General features: G+C 35.0%; 1 protein-coding gene across 1 annotated transcript; it reads right to left on the minus strand.

Moving 5' to 3' along the window:
- Window positions 1–6,722: 6,722 nt before the first annotated feature.
- LOC144436751 (nucleoredoxin-like protein 2) lies at window positions 6,723–12,488 on the minus strand. The gene is made up of 3 exons (XM_078125609.1): window positions 12,425–12,488; window positions 10,627–11,033; window positions 6,723–7,055 (listed from the first exon to the last, which is right to left on the minus strand). The coding sequence occupies exons 2-3, from the start codon at window positions 10,914–10,916 to the stop codon at window positions 6,884–6,886; spliced, it is 462 nt and encodes a 153-aa protein (XP_077981735.1). The 5' UTR covers window positions 10,917–11,033; window positions 12,425–12,488; the 3' UTR covers window positions 6,723–6,883.
- Window positions 12,489–20,413: the final 7,925 nt, after the last annotated feature.

Consider the following 20,413-nt stretch of genomic DNA (forward strand, 5'->3'; position numbering starts at 1 on the left):
TCCATCATTTTAGTCACCAAGTTTATAAACCCATAAGCCCATCATTTCAGTCACCAAGTTTATAAACCCATAAGTCCATCATTTTAGTCACCAAGTTTATAAACCCATAAATCCATCATTTTAGTCACCAAGTTTATAAACCCATAAGCCCATCATTTTAGTCACCAAGTTTATAAACCCATAGGTCCATCATTTCAGTCACCAAGTTTATAAACCCATAAATCCATCATTTTAGTCACCAAGTTTATAAACCCATAGGTCCATCATTTCAGTCACCAAGTTCAAGTTATAGGCCCATCATTTCAGTCACCAATGATAAACCCATAAATCCATCATTTCAGTCACCAAGTTTATAAACCCATATAGGCCCATCATTTCAGTCACCAAGTTTATAAACCCATAAGTCCATCATTTCAGTCACCAAGTTTATAAACCCATAGGCCCATCATTTCAGACACCAAGTTTATAAACCCATAAGTCCATCATTTCAGTCACCAAGTTTATAAACCCATAGGCCCATCATTTCAGTCACCAAAACGTTTATAAACCCATAGGTCCATCATTTCAGTCACCAAGTTTATAAACCCATAGGCCCATCATTTCAGTCACCAAGTTTATAAACCCATAAGTCCATCATTTCAGTCACCAAGTTTATAAACCCATAAGTCCATCATTTCAGTCACCAAGTTTATAAACCAAAGTCCATCATTTCAGTCACCAAGTTTATAAACCCATAGGCCCATCATTTCAGTCACCAAGTTTATAAACCCATGAGTCCATCATTTCAGTCACCAAGTTCATAAACCCATAGGCCCATCATTTCAGTCACCAAGTTTATAAACCCATAGGCCCATCATTTCAGTCACCAAGTTTATAGGCCCATCATTTCAGTCACCAAGTTTATAATCCCAGGCCCATCATTTCAGTCAGTGACACCAAGTTTATAAACCCGGCCCATCATTTCAGTCACCAAGCTTATAAACCCACAGGGCCAACATTCATCATATATACTTCATCAAGTTCATGGCATGTGTTGTGACTGATTACTTTTGAATGACAATTCAACATATTCCGGTGGTCGATAAAGGCACTGACTTGAGAGTCTGTACCATAAAGTACAAATTCATGGCATTTTCTCAGTGTTCTGTGTATAGCTAAACACAAATTTGCCTGTAGATGATTCAATACACCTCATATGGAGCACAATATTGAGATGTAAGAGATTATATCTAATAACACAGTTTCAAGAAATGGACACAGTACAGTAATAATGTGTGTGTCATGTGAATATTGTAAATGTTTTATATTCCTCCTGCCAGGTTTGGATAATTCTATGATGCTAGAGAGTAACCCATGTGTATTTGAATGTATTTTCTTCTAAAATATAAAGTTAAGTATACCAATGGAAGTACCCATCTTTGTGTACTTATAACACCTATGGTACTATATGTATTCATGTACATGTAGTATATATTATGACTGAAATCAGCACTTATGTCAAATACATATTTTATTTTTATCTGTCAATAAATCAGCACTTATGTGTTTACAATGTGTTTTCGTGTATTTTTGCATGTATGTGGGGAGACAACCTGCAAATTACTTGGATAGTGTTGCCATGGTTATTAGCACAACTGAACTGGTATAGTGGGAATATATAAAGACCGACATTGTATGAAAATGTATCAAAAATAGCTTTGTAAAAATAAAGTTAGTGTCGCTTGTTTTTCATTTTGAAAAGGATATGAAAAGGTGTACAAAAAATCGAAATGTGATTAAAATCTGATCAAGGAGAAGACTGGGTTTGCTTTATATGCCACATTTCACATCTACTACTGTCTTTTCCTTATTACACTTGCTTCTCTTTTGTTATATACTTTCAATGACTGCCTTCCTACCTGTCTTTGAGAAATGTTGTCATGGCAATACATTTGATGACTGCCTTCCTACCTGTTTTTGAGAAATGTTGATGGCAATACATTTGATGAATGCCTTCCTACCTGTCTTTGAGAAATGTTGTCATGGCAATACCTTTGATGACTGCCTTCTTACCTGTCTTTGAGAAATGTTGTCATGGCAATACCTTTGATGACTGCCTTAATTCCTACTTGTCTTTGAGAGATGTTGTCATGGCAATACATTTGATGACTGCCTTCCTACTTGTCTTTGAGAAATGTTGTCATGGCAATACCTTTGATGACTGCCTTCCTACTTGTCTTTGAGAGATGTTGTCATGGCAATACATTTGATGACTGCCTTCCTACTTGTCTTTGAGAAATGTTGTCATGGCAATACCTTTGATGACTGCCTTCTTACCTGTCTTTGAGAAATGTTGTCATGGCAATACCTTTGATGACTGCCTTAATTCCTACTTGTCTTTGAGAGATGTTGTCATGGCAATACATTTGATGACTGCCTTCCTACTTGTCTTTGAGAAATGTTGTCATGGCAATACCTTTGATGACTGCCTTCCTACTTGTCTTTGAGAAATGTTGTCATGGCAATACATTCAATGACTGCCTTCCTACTTGTCCTACTTCCTAATTGTTGTAGGGAATTGACCATTTCAATTGTTGTGGGGAATTGACCATTTCCATTGTTGTAGGGAATTGACCATTTCAATTGTTGTAGGGAATTGACCATTTCAATTGTTGTAGGGAATTGACCATTTCAATTGTTGTAGGGAATTGACCATTTCAATTGTTGTGGGGAATTGACCATTTCAATTGTTGTGGGGAACTGACCATTTCAATTGTTGTAGGGAATTGACCATTTCAATTGTTGTAGGGAATTGACCATTTCAATTGTTGTAGGGAATTGACCATTTCAATTGTTGTAGGGAATTGACCATTTCAATTGTTGTAGGGAACTCAGACCATTTCAATTGTTGTGGGGAATTGACCATTTCAATTGTTGTGGGGAATTGACCATTTCAATTGTTGTAGGGAATTGACCATTTCAATTGTTGTAGGGAATTGACCATTTCAATTGTTGTGGGGAATTAATCATTTCAATTGTTGTGGGGAATTGACCATTTCAATTGTTGTGGGGAATTGACCATTTCAATTGTTGTAGGGAATTGACCATTTCAATTGTTGTAGGGAACTCAGACCATTTCAATTGTTGTGGGGAATTGACCATTTCAATTGTTGTGGGGAATTGACCATTTCAATTGTTGTGGGGAATTAATCATTTCAATTGTTGTGGGGAACTCAGACCATTTCAATTGTTGTGGGGAATTGACCATTTCAATTGTTGTAGGGAATTGACCATTTCAATTGTTGTAGGGAATTGACCATTTCAATTGTTGTGGGGAATTGACCATTTCAATTGTTGTGGGGAACTGACCATTTCAATTGTTGTGGAGAATTGACCATTTCAATTGTTGTAGGGAATTGACCATTTCAATTGTTGTGGAGAATTGACCATTTCAATTGTTGTGGAGAATTGACCATTTCAATTGTTGTGGGGAATTGACCATTTCAATTGTTTTTGGGAATTGACCATTTCAATTGTTGTGGAGAATTAATCATTTCAATTGTTGTAGGGAATTGACCATTTCAATTGTTGTGGGGAATTGACCATTTCAATTGTTGTAGGGAATTGACCATTTCAATTGTTGTGGAGAATTGACCATTTCAATTGTTGTGGGGAATTGACCATTTCAATTGTTGTGGGAATTGACCATTTCAATTGTTGTGGGGAATTGACCATTTCAATTGTTGTGGGGAATTGACCATTTCAATTGTTGTGGAGAATTGACCATTTCCATTGTTGTGGAGAATTGACCATTTCAATTGTTGTGGGGAATTGACCATTTCAATTGTTGTGGAGAATTGACCATTTCAATTGTTGTGGAGAATTGACCATTTCAATTGTTGTAGGGAATTGACCATTTCAATTGTTGTGGGGAATTGACCATTTCAATTGTTGTGGGGAATTGACCATTTCAATTGTTGTGGAGAATTGACCATTTCCATTGTTGTGGAGAATTGACCATTTCAATTGTTGTACATTACACATAAATGGTATATAAAATTCAGTAATGTTCAGTTTATTACATAATTATGTAATCATATTTACAATTATGTTCATCCATTAATTGATAAAATTAAGCAATAAACCACCCCTGGGTATGGTATACCCGAGGTTTTGACCAGTTGACAGCAAAGTATGCATGAGCATCAGCAACTGGAGTCAACTGGTCAAAACCAAGGGGTACCCAGGGGATGGTTTATTGCCATTATATTATACATGTCTAGTATATTGAAATTAAAAAAAAAACTTTAAAAAGGTATATACATCGGCCCCAGAACCTGAATATCTACCCACTATGGGGACGATCTCACAATATGAAGTCAAGGACAACGTCATTAAATTTATATTTGAATAGTTTAATACTGTGCAGTGTATATATTAAGTTTTGCATAGTTTGTTTGTACAGTGGTAAGTTCATTTGTGAATGAGCTAAATGAGTTTAAATTTCATTTTGTGATGGATTACATTCATGATCTGCCCCCGGATCTGCCTCACCATGTCTTCATTTTAGATAGGGCCAAGAATAATGCTGTAGCCACTAATGCTGAACTACTCTAAGGTAGCAGTTTTCAGGAAACATTGGACATTTCTAGGGCTTTGGATATCTTATTAATTTCCCTCAGCTTGGGTAAATATTAATTAGCGTTCAGCATGGAAAGCTTATTGTTGTGTAGGTGATCGATGGTACAGATTCAGCGGCCATGATGGATGCAGGCGACAGAGATCAAAAAATGAGTATACTATTCTCATTCAGGGCTGCTTAGAGTCACACTATCTATGCATTATCACTATTTTAGATGTGTAAGTTTGTTGTCTTGACCAATCAGATCTCTCGATTTGGACCATCATTATATTGGTACAATATAATATGCAATATTTTGCATTGTCTATATTTCTGGATATTAGTACATTAGCCTCCAACTTGGCAACCATACTCACAAAATGTTTATGTCTTTATGTTCTATTAAAATTAACAGCTCTGAATTTTCTACACAAGCAAAGTGAAATGTCTTGACCAAAAATGTTTATCAGCTTGGTAGATCAAATGATTTATAGATGTTATAACACACGTCAAGCAGTTCAAAGTTTTTTAGCATTGAGCTTTTGATCTGTCTTGGTCAACGATTATCAACAGAATGACATTTCCATAGATCTCTGTTGATCTTGAGATTGTAGCATCTGATGTTGATAGCCTCTCCATCTCTCTTCATGTCTCTCCATTGTTAATGATGAAAAATACTATTTCAAATGTAATAAGACAGAACACAACTAAAAGTAATCACATAAGTGATATTGACTTGATGAGTGCAATGCAATGCAATGCATCTTGGAACCAGAAAATTGACTCAGCTTGTGTTATAACCTTTGGAAATACAAAAATTGACTATTCAATGTATTTACAAATGGGGTGGCTTTCAACACCACAATTGTATTTCTCTTCAACTTTCTGAGAAAATTCATTTCTCTATACTCAGATAGTGCCTGTTGTACTGTAAGTTAGGAAATCTCAACAAGTTGTGATTAACATAATATATGATCACACTAAATACATTAACATGACAAACTAAATAAATTCAAACAACCTACGTATGTTTGAGTATTTTACAATTGATAGAAGAATGAAAGAAATCCTGTGTTTGATATGCAAACTATATAAACAAATAGATAACAAATCCAGTTAGTGACAATGTAGTATCATGTCTCACAGATCTATGGACAAACCCTATGGTATATCATTACAGTCACACCCGTCTACTACTTACACACATACATGCACACATGTATGTACGCGCACACACACACACACACACACACACACACACACACACACACGTCATTTCTATGAGTGATAGCAATACTCATTGACAACCTTACTATTATGGAAATCAAGCTATAGGCAAACTAAGACAGAAAGTACCAGATTTAAACTGAATGGGCAAAGTTTTGAGATTCTGGTTCTTACAGACAATTGTTGGAATACAACAGAACACATGCAATAAGTTATTTTTCTCATTGATTGCTATTTGCCCCTTGATGTAGCAATCTCCTGGCCAACTAGAATATGTAATGTGAAGCTTTATAGAACGTTGTAGCATAGCACTCATAGTAGAAAGAGTTTTAAAGGCAAAAAAAAAAAAGAATTGTTTCTGATCAGCCCACATCACTTAAATATTCCCCCAAATACACACTCTGTAAAGTACTGAATAAAAAGAACAGTAACTGCAATGAACAGTAGATTGAGTAACATTTATTGAGAATGTAAAAAAAAAAACGCATCTTCACACCACTTTAGACATTTCCTGACCAGAAACATTTTTTTCTTTTTTGTGGCCTACTGAAAATGTTTATCAAAACCTGATCAGTTCTTGCCATTACCATACACGTCTACCAAATTTCATTTGAATTGATCCAGCCATTTCTTAGAAATTTTAATGGTGACACACACACACACACACACACACACACACACACACACACACACACTTTTCCACCCCTAAATACAAAAACTTTCCTTACGGTATCACAGAATGTTGGTATAAGTTAATGATATAATTACACTCACAGTTGTGTGGAATCTTTGATAACAAGTTCTCCACAAGTGACAGCACAGTCAACCTCATTCATTCTTTATGCTATCTTGATAGGTATATCCACATAACCATGGTACAGCCATCAAATACTGATTTGTGTAATGTACTACATGCAATTTACCAATAGTTTAGTATTTATCTTAGTTTGACAATGGTTTGGTTGCCATTGTAGTCATTCAATTGTTCTGAAATGATTTCTTTTCTTTTCTTTTTAGAGTGTGAAGCAAGAGGCAAGTAAATAAAGATGATTTTCATTAATCTGGACAAAAATTCTGCAAGATATTAGCTGCAGATATCCAACTTTTGAAGCAATGTACTCCGCTGTTTTGTACCTCCTTTCTACCCTGCTCTGTGATTACTTCACCATTCTCTTTTATCACGACGAGTGTTGGGATAAATGTGACGTTGTACATCTTCTTAAGTTCACTGTAAACAAAAAAACAAACAGATGTACAATATAACATTATAGATTAGATTAGATTAGATTAGATTTTATTAGATTAGATTAGATTAGATTAAATTAGATTAGATATAACTTTATTAAAACTGTATGGAAAACTGACAATTCTATTTGGATACATAAATGTAGTAAAATTAAAGAACACTACAATGAAATAGGATATATGTTATATGTAAATGACTTCATGAATTGGGATGAATTTAATGTTGTACATCGGTAACAAAACAAACCAGATGTACAATATAACACTATATGTAAATGACTTCATGAATTGGGATGAATTTAATGTTGTACATCGGTAACAAAACCAACCAGATGTACAGTATAACACTATATGTACACGACTTCATGCATTGGGATGAATTTAATGTTGTACATCGGTAACAAAACAAACCAGATGTACAGTATAACACTATATGTACACGACTTCATGCATTGGAATGGATTTGATGTTGTACATCGGTAACAAAACCAACCAGATGTACAGTATAACACTATATGTACACGACTTCATGCATTGGGATGAATTTAATGTTGTACATCGGTAACAAAACAAACCAGATGTACAGTATAACACTATATGTACATGACTTCATGCATTGGAATGAATTTAAAGTTGTACATCGGTAACAAAACAAACCAGATGTACAGTATAACACTATATGTACACGACTTCATGCATTGGGATGAATTTAATGTTGTACATCGGTAACAAAACAAACCAGATGTACAATATAACACTATATGTACACGACTTCATGCATTGGGATGAATTTAATGTTGTACATCGGTAACAAAACAAACCAGATGTACAGTATAACACTATATGTACACGACTTCATGCATTGGGATGAATTTAATGTTGTACATCGGTAACAAAACAAACCAGATGTACAATATAACACTATATGTAAATGACTTCATGCATTGGGATGAATTTAATGTTGTACATCGGTAACAAAACAAACCAGATGTACAGTATAACACTATATGTAAATGACTTCATGCAATGGGATGAATTTAATGTTGTACATCGGTAACAAAACAAACCAGATGTACAGTATAACACTATATGTAAATGACTTCATGCATTGGGATGAATTTAATGTTGTACATCGGTAACAAAACAAACCAGATGTACAATATAACACTATATGTAAATGACTTCATGCATTGGGATGAATTTAATGTTGTACATCGGTAACAAAACAAACCAGATGTACAGTATAACACTATATGTAAATGACTTCATGCAATGGGATGAATTTAATGTTGTACATCGGTAACAAAACAAACCAGATGTACAGTATAACACTATATGTAAATGACTTCATGCAATGGGATGAATTTAATGTTGTACATCGGTAACAAAACAAACCAGATGTACAGTATAACACTATATGTACATGACTTCATGCATTGGGATGAATTTAATGTTGTACATCGGTAACAAAACAAACCAGATGTACAGTATAACACTATATGTAAATGACTTCATGCATTGGGATGAATTTAATGTTGTACATCAGTAACAAAACCAACCAGATGTACAGTATAACACTATATGTAAATGACTTCATGCAATGGGATGAATTTAATGTTGTACATCGGTAACAAAACAAACCAGATGTACAATATAACACTATATGTAAATGACTTCATGCAATGGGATGAATTTAATGTTGTACATCGGTAACAAAACAAACCAGATGTACAGTATAACACTATATGTACATGACTTCATGCAATGGGATGAATTTAATGTTGTACATCGGTAACAAAACAAACCAGATGTACAGTATAACACTATATGTAAATGACTTCATGCATTGGGATGAATTTAATGTTGTACATCGGTAACAAAACAAACCAGATGTACAGTATAACACTATATGTAAATGACTTCATGCAATGGGATGAATTTAATGTTGTACATCGGTAACAAAACAAACCAGATGTACAGTATAACACTATATGTAAATGACTTCATGCATTGGGATGAATTTAATGTTGTACATCGGTAACAAAACAAACCAGAAGTACAATATAACACTATATGTAAATGACTTCATGCATTGGGGTGAATTTAATGTTGTACATCGGTAACAAAACAAACCAGATGTACAATATAACACTATATGTAAATGACTTCATGCATTGGGATGAATTTAATGTTGTACATCGGTAACAAAACAAACCAGATGTACAATATAACACTATATGTACACGACTTCATGCATTGGGATGAATTTAATGTTGTACATCGGTAACAAAACAAACCAGATGTACAATATAACACTATATGTACACGACTTCATGCAATGGGATGAATTTAATGTTGTACATCGGTAACAAAACAAACCAGATGTACAATATAACACTATATGTAAATGACTTCATGCATTGGGATGAATTTAATGTTGTACATCGGTAACAAAACAAACCAGATGTACAATATAACACTATATGTACACGACTTCATGCATTGGGATGAATTTAATGTTGTACATCGGTAACAAAACCAACCAGATGTACAATATAACACTATATGTAAATGACTTCATGCATTGGGATGGATTTAATGTTGTACATCAGTAACAAAACCAACCAGATGTACAGTATAACACTATATGTACACGACTTCATGCATTGGGATCATCAAAGTTGTACATCGGTAACAAAACAAACCAGATGTACAGTATAACACTATATGTAAATGACTTCATGCATTGGGATGAATTTAAAGTTGTACATCGGTAACAAAACAAACCAGATGTACAGTATAACACTATATGTAAATGGCTTCATGCATTGGGATGAATTTAATGTTGTACATCGGTAACAAAACAAACAAGATGTACAATATAACACTATATGTAAATGACTTCATGCATTGGAATGGATTTAATGTTGTACATCGGTAACAAAACAAACCAGATGTACAATATTCATACTTGCAGTGTTTTCTACTGCACTTCCTCTCATTTATTACAGCTGAAATGATGTTGATTTGGTGTTTCATTCATGGGACATTATGTTTTTGACACAAAGATAGAAATATTTCAACTCTAGACTAACAATAACAGAAACACAAAAACACAGCAGGATCCTTTGCCCAATCACTTTGAACAGTGATAAGCATTGCTATTCTTTCACAGTGCAGTAGAAATAGGCTTCTAATGAAAACATTACATAATGCACTTGATAATTTTACTGGCTTCAATTGTTTATTTCCTAACTGATAATCAACATTACCAACTTGATTACTTCTACATCCCCACTGTGCATGGCACCTATGTAATTGTTTCTTTTGCAATAGAAGTTGTCCGAGTGTGAGTAAGAAATGTCATGTTACATGAGTGAAACATCAAACCATCATCTTTTTAGCTGTAAACTATGGCTGCAGAGAATACTGCAAGCACTTGTGCAAATACCCAAATTACATCACACTTATACTTGCATGTCATGGGGTTCTGTCATGTAAACAACCAGTCCAGTGTTTTACATTGTCAAACTATGTGATTACTATATACAAACCTTCTAAATGGATCTCCAAATGGTACACATGGCCAATCCGCATTAACTGTTGACATATATTCTCGCATGTCTTGTATAGTTTTATCTAATGACACAAACACCACTTCAAACTCACTATTTTTCTCCTTCAATTCATTGTAAAAGTCAGCAAGGACTGGGCTGAATTGTTTACACGGTGGACACCAACTAGCAGCAAAATACAATGCTGTAACTTTGTTTCTAAGCAATTCTTCTGCATTAATTGTTTGGTGTGTCTTGTTTGTCAAGGTTTTTCCAGCAAATATATCCATATCTGTTTCCAATACTTGTCTTGTGAATCGTCACTGCTTTCAGAGATAGCTGTCAACCGATGTGTGAGGGTGCCCTGTCACGGTGTACTTTAACTAGCTGACAGGTGACTCAATAATCTAGTCATATATATAAAATAAAATACAAAGAAAACTGCCAATGATGATATGTCCAACTGCTAACACTAAATAGTAAAGTAAGAGAGTTTTCATAGGTTTCAGGATTTGTTGTTTAAAGAAACATAAAAAAAGTAAGTTATACAATAAAGGCTATCAAACAATACTTATAAATGTTTGAATTATGTAGATATACACATATGGGTCATGACACTTATATAGTTAGAGTGGCTGTCTAGGAATCTACTGGTTTTGTCAAGCCTTGGTGTACTGGTGTTGTCAAGCCTTGGTGTACTGGTGTTGTCAAGCCTTGGTGTACTGGTGTTGTCAAGCCTTGGTGTGTACTGTTTGGTTCTGAATCATGACTGACTGAAGTCCCTGGACAAAATTTGAACCACAGCTGTGCTTCAGTCAAACGAGCTGTATAATTGGGGACCTGGTAGGATAGAGGTTGCAATGTGAATGCTTTAATCCAATGCACTTACATAGGCTGCAATGGATTGTATGCTCCTAGTCTAGTTCCCGACGATGAGGGTGACTTCATACTTTCACCATCTAGTCAAGCCCTTGACTCAAGGCCTTAATTATGGTTCAACCCCATAGTTAGCAAAGCTCCAATGGCACTTGTCAGTAGTAATCCATCACACATTGACAGGCTATTGTCATTGGTGCTCAAACGTTTTTGATATGACTGATATGATATGCAAATGTCCAACCAGGACTCCACCTCCAGTCTGTTTAAACTAAAATCACATGGGGACACGATGACATCGTCATGTTTATATGAATGCTGTTGGGGGGGGGGGGCACAGAATTCTGTGCGAGAGTCACAGTCATGACTATAGAATTTAGAAAGTATGAAGTCAGTTGTCGCCTCCCTATATCATCAACACTTTATGGGCAGTACTACTACTATATCAGTAACAGATCACCAAAATTTGTTGGTGGGCTGAGAAAAAAACCATTGCCTGTGACGTTTTAGACATAATTTTAAGTGTAAAAATGTATGACACATAATAAACAACCCATTGTTGCCATAGCTACAATATACATCTATCATATGCCCTTACACGACGTTAAACTAAATTTATAGACGATATACCGTACAATGTTGCATCTACCAATGATAATACTATGTCAATATCACTTGTTTACGGAATATTGCCATGGTTGTATTATGAGAGTCAATTCTGATCGCTGTCTCTAAGGGTTACCCCATTTGTCCCCACATTTCAGTACATCGAATTCCGACACCAGCTTGCTAGCTCCAACTTCATGGGACTGTTTACGACAGCCAGTAGCAGCAGATAACAACGAAATCGTGTGTTAATTCAGCAGTTTTTTGAATTGAATGGACTTGCTACATATTTGAGATTACACATTGCCATACGTACAGTAAATCTTGGTTGGGAATGTTTTCAGTTCTTCATCACGAAATTGTACACTAGTGTATCCAAGCCAAAGTCGAACGATCCGGGTCATGACCTGTATAGCGCCCCCAATGGCCGAAATATTTTTTTGTCGTTTCATCAAATGAAGGAAAGGCTAGGCACCGTTTTTCTTCTTTGTCTTAAAACAATTCAAATTTTCTTTAAAAGACAAAGGTAGATATTTGCATATTTTGACCTCGGCATAGTCGTAAACCACTCATCTGATCAAGACAGAAAAAAATTATGAGCCTAACACGCCAAATTCCCATATATGTGTACATGTGTTTAACTTACTGAACTTTTAAATGTCCTTCCACATGGTGCTCAGGCTCATTTAGTTCTGTTTACAAATATAAACAAAAATAAACATACATGTAAACAAACAAACAAACAAAAGCAAACAAATAAATAAATAAACAAGTAAACAAACAAACAAAATAAACTGACAAATGAGTAGATACATACATGAGTAAACGACAACAAACCAACGAACACCCAAACACTGCCCCCCCCCCCCCCCCCCCAAATTGGAATAGTCAATTCCCCACAACAATTAAAATGGTCAATTCCCCACAACAATTAACAATTGAAATGGTCAATTCCCCACATCAATTGAAATGGTCAATTCCCCACAACAATTGAAATGGTCAATTCCCCACAACAATTGAAATGATTAATTCCCCACAACAATTGAAATGGTCAATTCCCTACAACAACTGAAATGGTCAATTCCCTACAACAATTGAAATGGTTAATTCCCTACAACAACTGAAATGGTCAATTCTCCACAACAATTAACAATTGAAATGGTCAATTCCCCACAACAATTGAAATGGTCAATTCCCCACAACAATTGAAATGATTAATTCCCCACAACAATTGAAATGGTTAATTCCCCACAATAATTGAAATGATTAATTCCCCACAATAATTAACAATTGAAATGGTCAATTCCCTACAACAATTGAAATGGTCAATTCCCCACAACAATTAACAATTGAAATGGTCAATTCTCCACAACAATTGAAATGGTCAATTCCCTACAACAATTGAAATGGTCAATTCCCCACAACAATTGAAATGATTAATTCCCCACAACAATTGAAATGGTCAATTCCCTACAACAATTGAAATGATTAATTCCCTACAACAATGGAAATGATTAATTCCCTACAACAATTGAAATGGTCAATTCCCCACAACAATTGAAATGGTCAATTCCCCACAACAATTGAAATGGTCAATTCCCCACATCAATTGAAATGGTCAATTCCACACAACAATGGAAATGGTCAATTCCCCACAACAATTGAAATGGTCAATTCCCCACATCAATTGAAATGGTCAATTCCCCACAACAATGGAAATGGTCAATTCCCTACAACAATTGAAATGATTAATTCCCTACAACAATGGAAATGATTAATTCCCCACAACAATTGAAATGATTAATTCCCCACAACAATTGAAATGATTAATTCCCCACAACAATTGAAATGGTCAATTCCCTACAACAATTGAAATGGTCAATTCCCCACAACAATTGAAATGGTCAATTCCCCACAACAATTGAAATGGTTAATTCCCCACATCAATTGAAATGGTCAATTCCCCACAACAATTAACAATTGAAATGGTCAATTCTCCACAACAATTGAAATGGTCAATTCCCCACAACAATTGAAATGGTCAATTCCCCACAACAATTGAAATGGTCAATTCTCCACAACAATTAACAATTGAAATGGTTAATTCCCCACAACAATTGAAATGGTTAATTCCCCACAACAATTGAAATGGTCAATTCCCCACAACAATTGAAATGGTCAATTCCCTACAACAATTGAAATGGTCAATTCCCTACAACAATTGAAATGGTCAATTCCCTACAACAATTGAAATGGTCAATTCCCTACAACAATTGAAATGGTCAATTCTCCACAACAATTAACAATTGAAATGGTTAATTCCCCACAACAATTGAAATGGTTAATTCCCCACAACAATTGAAATGGTCAATTCCCCACAACAATTGAAATGGTCAATTCCCCTACAACAATTGAAATGGTCAATTCCCCACAACAATTGAAATGGTCAATTCCCCACAACAATTCAAATGATTAATTCCCTACAACAATTGAAATGATTAATTCCCTACAACAATGGAAATGATTAATTCCCCACAACAATTGAAATGATTAATTCCCCACAACAATTGAAATGATTAATTCCCCACAACAATTGAAATGGTCAATTCCCTACAACAATTGAAATGGTCAATTCCCCACAACAATTGAAATGGTCAATTCCCCACAACAATTGAAATGGTTAATTCCCCACATCAATTGAAATGGTCAATTCCCCACAACAATTAACAATTGAAATGGTCAATTCTCCACAACAATTGAAATGGTCAATTCCCCACAACAATTGAAATGGTCAATTTCCCACAACAATTGAAATGGTCAATTCTCCACAACAATTAACAATTGAAATGGTTAATTCCCCACAACAATTGAAATGGTTAATTCCCCACAACAATTGAAATGGTCAATTCCCCACAACAATTGAAATGGTCAATTCCCTACAACAATTGAAATGGTCAGTTCCCCACAACAATTGAAATGGTCAATTCCCTACAACAATTGAAATGGTTAATTCCCCACAACAATTGAAATGGTCAATTCCCCACAACAATTGAAATGGTCAATTCCCTACAACAATTGAAATGGTCAATTCCCCACAACAATTGAAATGGTTAATTCCCCACAACAATTGAAATGGTCAATTCCCTACAACAATTGAAATGGTCAATTTCCCCACAACAATTGAAATGGTCAATTCCCTACAACAATTGAAATGGTCAATTCCCTACAACAATTGAAATGGTCAATTCTCCACAACAATTAACAATTGAAATGGTTAATTCCCCACAACAATTGAAATGGTTAATTCCCCACAACAATTGAAATGGTCAATTCCCCACAACAATTGAAATGGTCAATTCTCCACAACAATTAACAATTGAAATGGTTAATTCCCCACAACAATTGAAATGGTTAATTCCCCACATCAATTGAAATGGTCAATTCCCCACATCAATTGAAATGGTCAATTCTCCACAACAATTAACAATTGAAATGGTCAATTCCCCACAACAATTGAAATGGTTAATTCCCCACATCAATTGAAATGGTCAATTCCCCACAACAATTAACAATTGAAATGGTCAATTCCCCACAACAATTGAAATGGTTAATTCCCCACATCAATTGAAATGGTCAATTCTCCACAACAATTAACAATTGAAATGGTCAATTCCCCCACAACAATTGAAATGATTAATTCCCCACAACAATTGAAATGGTCAATTCCCCACAACAATTGAAATGGTCAATTCCCCACAACAATTGAAATGGTCAATTCTCCACAACAATTAACAATTGAAATGGTTAATTCCCCACAACAATTGAAATGGTCAATTCCCCACAACAATTGAAATGGTCAATTCCCCACAACAATTAACAATTGAAATGATTAATTCCCCACAACAATTGAAATGGTCAATTCCCCACAACAATTGAAATGGTCAATTCCCCACAACAATTGAAATGGTCAATTCCCCACAACAATTGAAATGGTCAATTCCCCACAACAATTAACAATTGAAATGGTTAATTCCCCACAACAATTGAAATGGTCAATTCCCCACAACAATTGAAATGGTCAATTCCCCACAACAATTAACAATTGAAATGATTAATTCCCCACAACAATTGAAATGGTCAATTCCCCACAACAATTGAAATGGTCAATTCCCCACAACAATTGAAATGGTCAATTCCCCACAACAATTAACAATTGAAATGATTAATTCCCCACAACAATTGAAATGGTCAATTCCCCACAACAATTGAAATGGTCAATTCCCCACAACAATTGAAATGGTCAATTCCCCACAACAATTGAAATGGTCAATTCCCCACAACAATTGAAATGGTCAATTCCCCACAACAATTGAAATGGTCAATTCCCCACAACAATTGAAATGGTCAATTCCCTACAACAATTGAAATGGTCAATTCCCCACAACAATTGAAATGGTCAATTCCCCACAACAATTGAAATGGTCAATTCCCCACAACAATTGAAATGGTCAATTCCCCACAACAATTGAAATGGTCAATTCCCCACAACAATTGAAATGGTCAATTCCCCACAACAATTGAAATGGTCAATTCCCCACAACAATTGAAATGGTCAATTCCCCACAACAATTGAAATGGTCAATTCCCCACAACAATTAACAATTGAAATGGTTAATTCCCCACAACAATTGAAATGGTCAATTCCCCACAACAATTGAAATGGTCAATTCCCCACAACAATTAACAATTGAAATGGTTAATTCCCCACAACAATTGAAATGGTCAATTCCCTACAACAATTGAAATGGTCAATTCCCCACATCAATTGAAATGGTCAATTCCCTACAATAATTAACAATTGAAATGGTCAATTCCCCACATCAATTGAAATGGTCAATTCCCCACAATAATTAACAATTGAAATGGTCAATTCCCCACAACAATTGAAATGGTCAATTCCCTACAACAATTGAAATGGTCAATTCCCTACAACAATTGAAATGGTCAATTCCCCACAACAATTGAAATGGTCAATTCCCTACAACAATTGAAATGGTCAATTCCCTACATCAATTGAAATGGTCAATTCCCTACAACAATTGAAATGGTCAATTCCCTACAACAATTGAAATGGTCAATTCCCCACAACAATTGAAGTGGTCAATTCCCCACAACAATTGAAATGGTCAATTCCCCACAACAATTGAAATGATTAATTCCCCACAACAATTGAAATGGTTAATTCCCCACAACAATTGAAATGGTCAATTCTCCACAACAATTAACAATTGAAATGGTTAATTCCCCACAACAATTGAAATGGTCAATTCCCCACAACAATTCAAATGATTAATTCCCCACAACAATTGAAATGGTCAATTCCCCACAATAATTGAAATGGTCAATTCCCTACAACAATTGAAATGATTAATTCCCCACAACAATTGAAATGGTCAATTCCCCACAACAATTGAAATGATTAATTCCCCACAACAATTGAAATGATTAATTCCCTACAACAATTGAAATGGTCAATTCTCCACAACAATTGAAATGATTAATTCTCCACAACAATTGAAATGGTCAATTCCCTACAACAATTGAAATGGTTAATTCCCCACAACAATTGAAATGATTAATTCCCTACAACAATTGAAATGGTCAATTCTCCACAACAATTGAAATGATTAATTCCCTACAACAATTGAAATGGTCAATTCTCCACAACAATTGAAATGATTAATTCCCTACAACAATTGAAATGGTTAATTCCCCACAACAATTGAAATGATTACTTCCCTACAACAATTGAAATGGTCAATTCTCCACAACAATTGAAATGGTCAATTCCCTACAACAATTCAAATGATTAATTCCCTACAACAATTGAAATGGTCAATTCTCCACAACAATTGAAATGATTAATTCCCTACAACAATTGAAATGGTCAATTCTCCACAACAATTGAAATGATTAATTCCCCACAACAATTGAAATGATTAATTCTCCACAACAATTGAAATGATTAATTCCCTACAACAATTGAAATGGTTAATTCCCCACAACAATTGAAATGATTACTTCCCTACAACAATTGAAATGGTCAATTCTCCACAACAATTGAAATGGTCAATTCCCTACAACAATTCAAATGATTAATTCCCCACAACAATTGAAATGGTCAATTCCCCACAACAATTGAAATGGTCAATTCCCCACAACAATTGAAATGGTCAATTCCCCCACAACAATTGCAATGGTCAATTCCCCACAACAATTGAAATGGTCAATTCCCCACAACAATTAACAATTGAAATGGTCAATTCTCCACAACAATTGAAATGGTCAATTCCCCACAACAATTGAAATGGTCAATTCCCCACAACAATTGAAATGGTCAATTCCCTACACCAATTGAAATGGTCAATTCCCCACAACAATTGAAATGGTCAATTCCCCACAACAATTGAAATGGTCAATTCCCCACAACAATTGAAATGGTCAATTCCCTACAACAATTGAAATGGTCAATTCTCCACAACAATTGAAATGGTCAATTCCCCACAACAATTGAAATGGTCAATTCCCCACAACAATTGAAATGGTCAATTCCCCACAACAATTGAAATGGTCAATTCCCTACAACAATTGAAATGGTCAATTCCCCACAACAATTGAAATGGTCAATTCCCTACAACAATTGAAATGGTCAATTCCCTACAACAATTGAAATGGTCAATTCCCTACAACAATTGAAATGGTCAATTCCCCACAACAATTGAAATGGTCAATTCCCCACAACAATTGAAATGGTCAATTCTCCACAACAATTGAAATGGTCAATTCCCCCACAACAATTGAAATGGTTAATTCCCCACAACAATTGAAATGGTCAATTCCCTACAACAATTGAAATGGTCAATTCCCACAACAATTAGGAAGAAGGACAAGTAGGAAGGCAGTCATCAAATGTGTTGCCATGACAACATCTCTCAAAGACAGGTAGGAAGGCAGTCATCAAAGGTATTGCCATGACAACATTTCTCAAAGACAGGTAGGAAGGCAGTCATCAAATGTATTGCCATGACAACATCTCTCAAAGACAGGTAGGAAGGCAGTCATTGAAGGTATATAACAAAAGAGAAGCAAGTGTTAATTAGATGTGAAATGTGGCATATAAAGCAAACCCAGTCTTCTCCTTGATCAGATTTTATTCAGATTTCGATTTTTTGTACACCTTTTCATATCCTTTTCAAAATGAAAAAAAAGCGACATTAACTTTATTTTTACAAAGCTATTTTTGATACATTTTCATACAATGTCACTCTTTATATATTCCCACTATATCAAATGAACTTTGACCTTTGTTCAGTGATAATGTGGCTGAACACAATTTTACAATTTCAAAGATAGCTTTCCTTTCTCCAACTGTGATTTGACTATGTTTGGCAAACTATGTCAAAGTTAACATGCATCGTAGTTGGAGAAAGTGTATTAATATAAAAAATATCAATTTGTCTATAGACTGTTAATACTAATTTCAAACAAGTCAATGGTGAAGAAAGTTTACAACTTAGATAACCAATACAAAAGAACTCTTTTACTTTCAAGTTGCTAAGGGCATGGTTATGGTTGCTAGGGCCACCTGTGTCAAAATGTTTTGAACAATAACTGCAGAATAACACCATTCAGAAACATCTGCACCAAATTTCAGCCCCATTCACCATGTAATTTTCGAGTTATAAGTTTTTGACCAAAATTGAGATTTTTTAGACCTAATTTGCATATCACTGATGGGATCATCATGTTGTGAATACACTTTCATCTACACATCCTATCCAGATGCATCCAGCCCAATCTGCTCACTAGTTTTGGAACTAGCATATCACTGATGGGATCATGTCATGAACAATTTTTATCTAGACAGCCTAAGATTTATGTTCCCACCAAATTTCAGACCAATCTGCCCAGTAATTTTTAAGTTTAAGTTTTTCGACCAAAAATGACATTTTTTTTACCCAAATCACACACCTGTGATGTGATGATCATTTTGCTTTGGACAATTTCCCAACTAGACACCAAAAATAATGTCCCCACCAAATACCAAGGCAATCAGTCAGGTGTTTTTTGAGTTTAAGTTGTCCACACAAACACAAACAGAAACAGACACAGACACAGACACAGACAGACAGGCACACTGCACCATGCCTATAGCACTACTGAACCTTATCAGTTCAGTTGTGCTAATAACCATGGCAACACTATCCAAGTAATTTGCAGGTTGTCTCCCCACATACATGCAAAA

This window comes from Glandiceps talaboti, chromosome 6, assembly GCF_964340395.1.
Source record: "Glandiceps talaboti chromosome 6, keGlaTala1.1, whole genome shotgun sequence".
Classification (NCBI taxonomy): domain Eukaryota; kingdom Metazoa; phylum Hemichordata; class Enteropneusta; family Spengelidae; genus Glandiceps; species Glandiceps talaboti.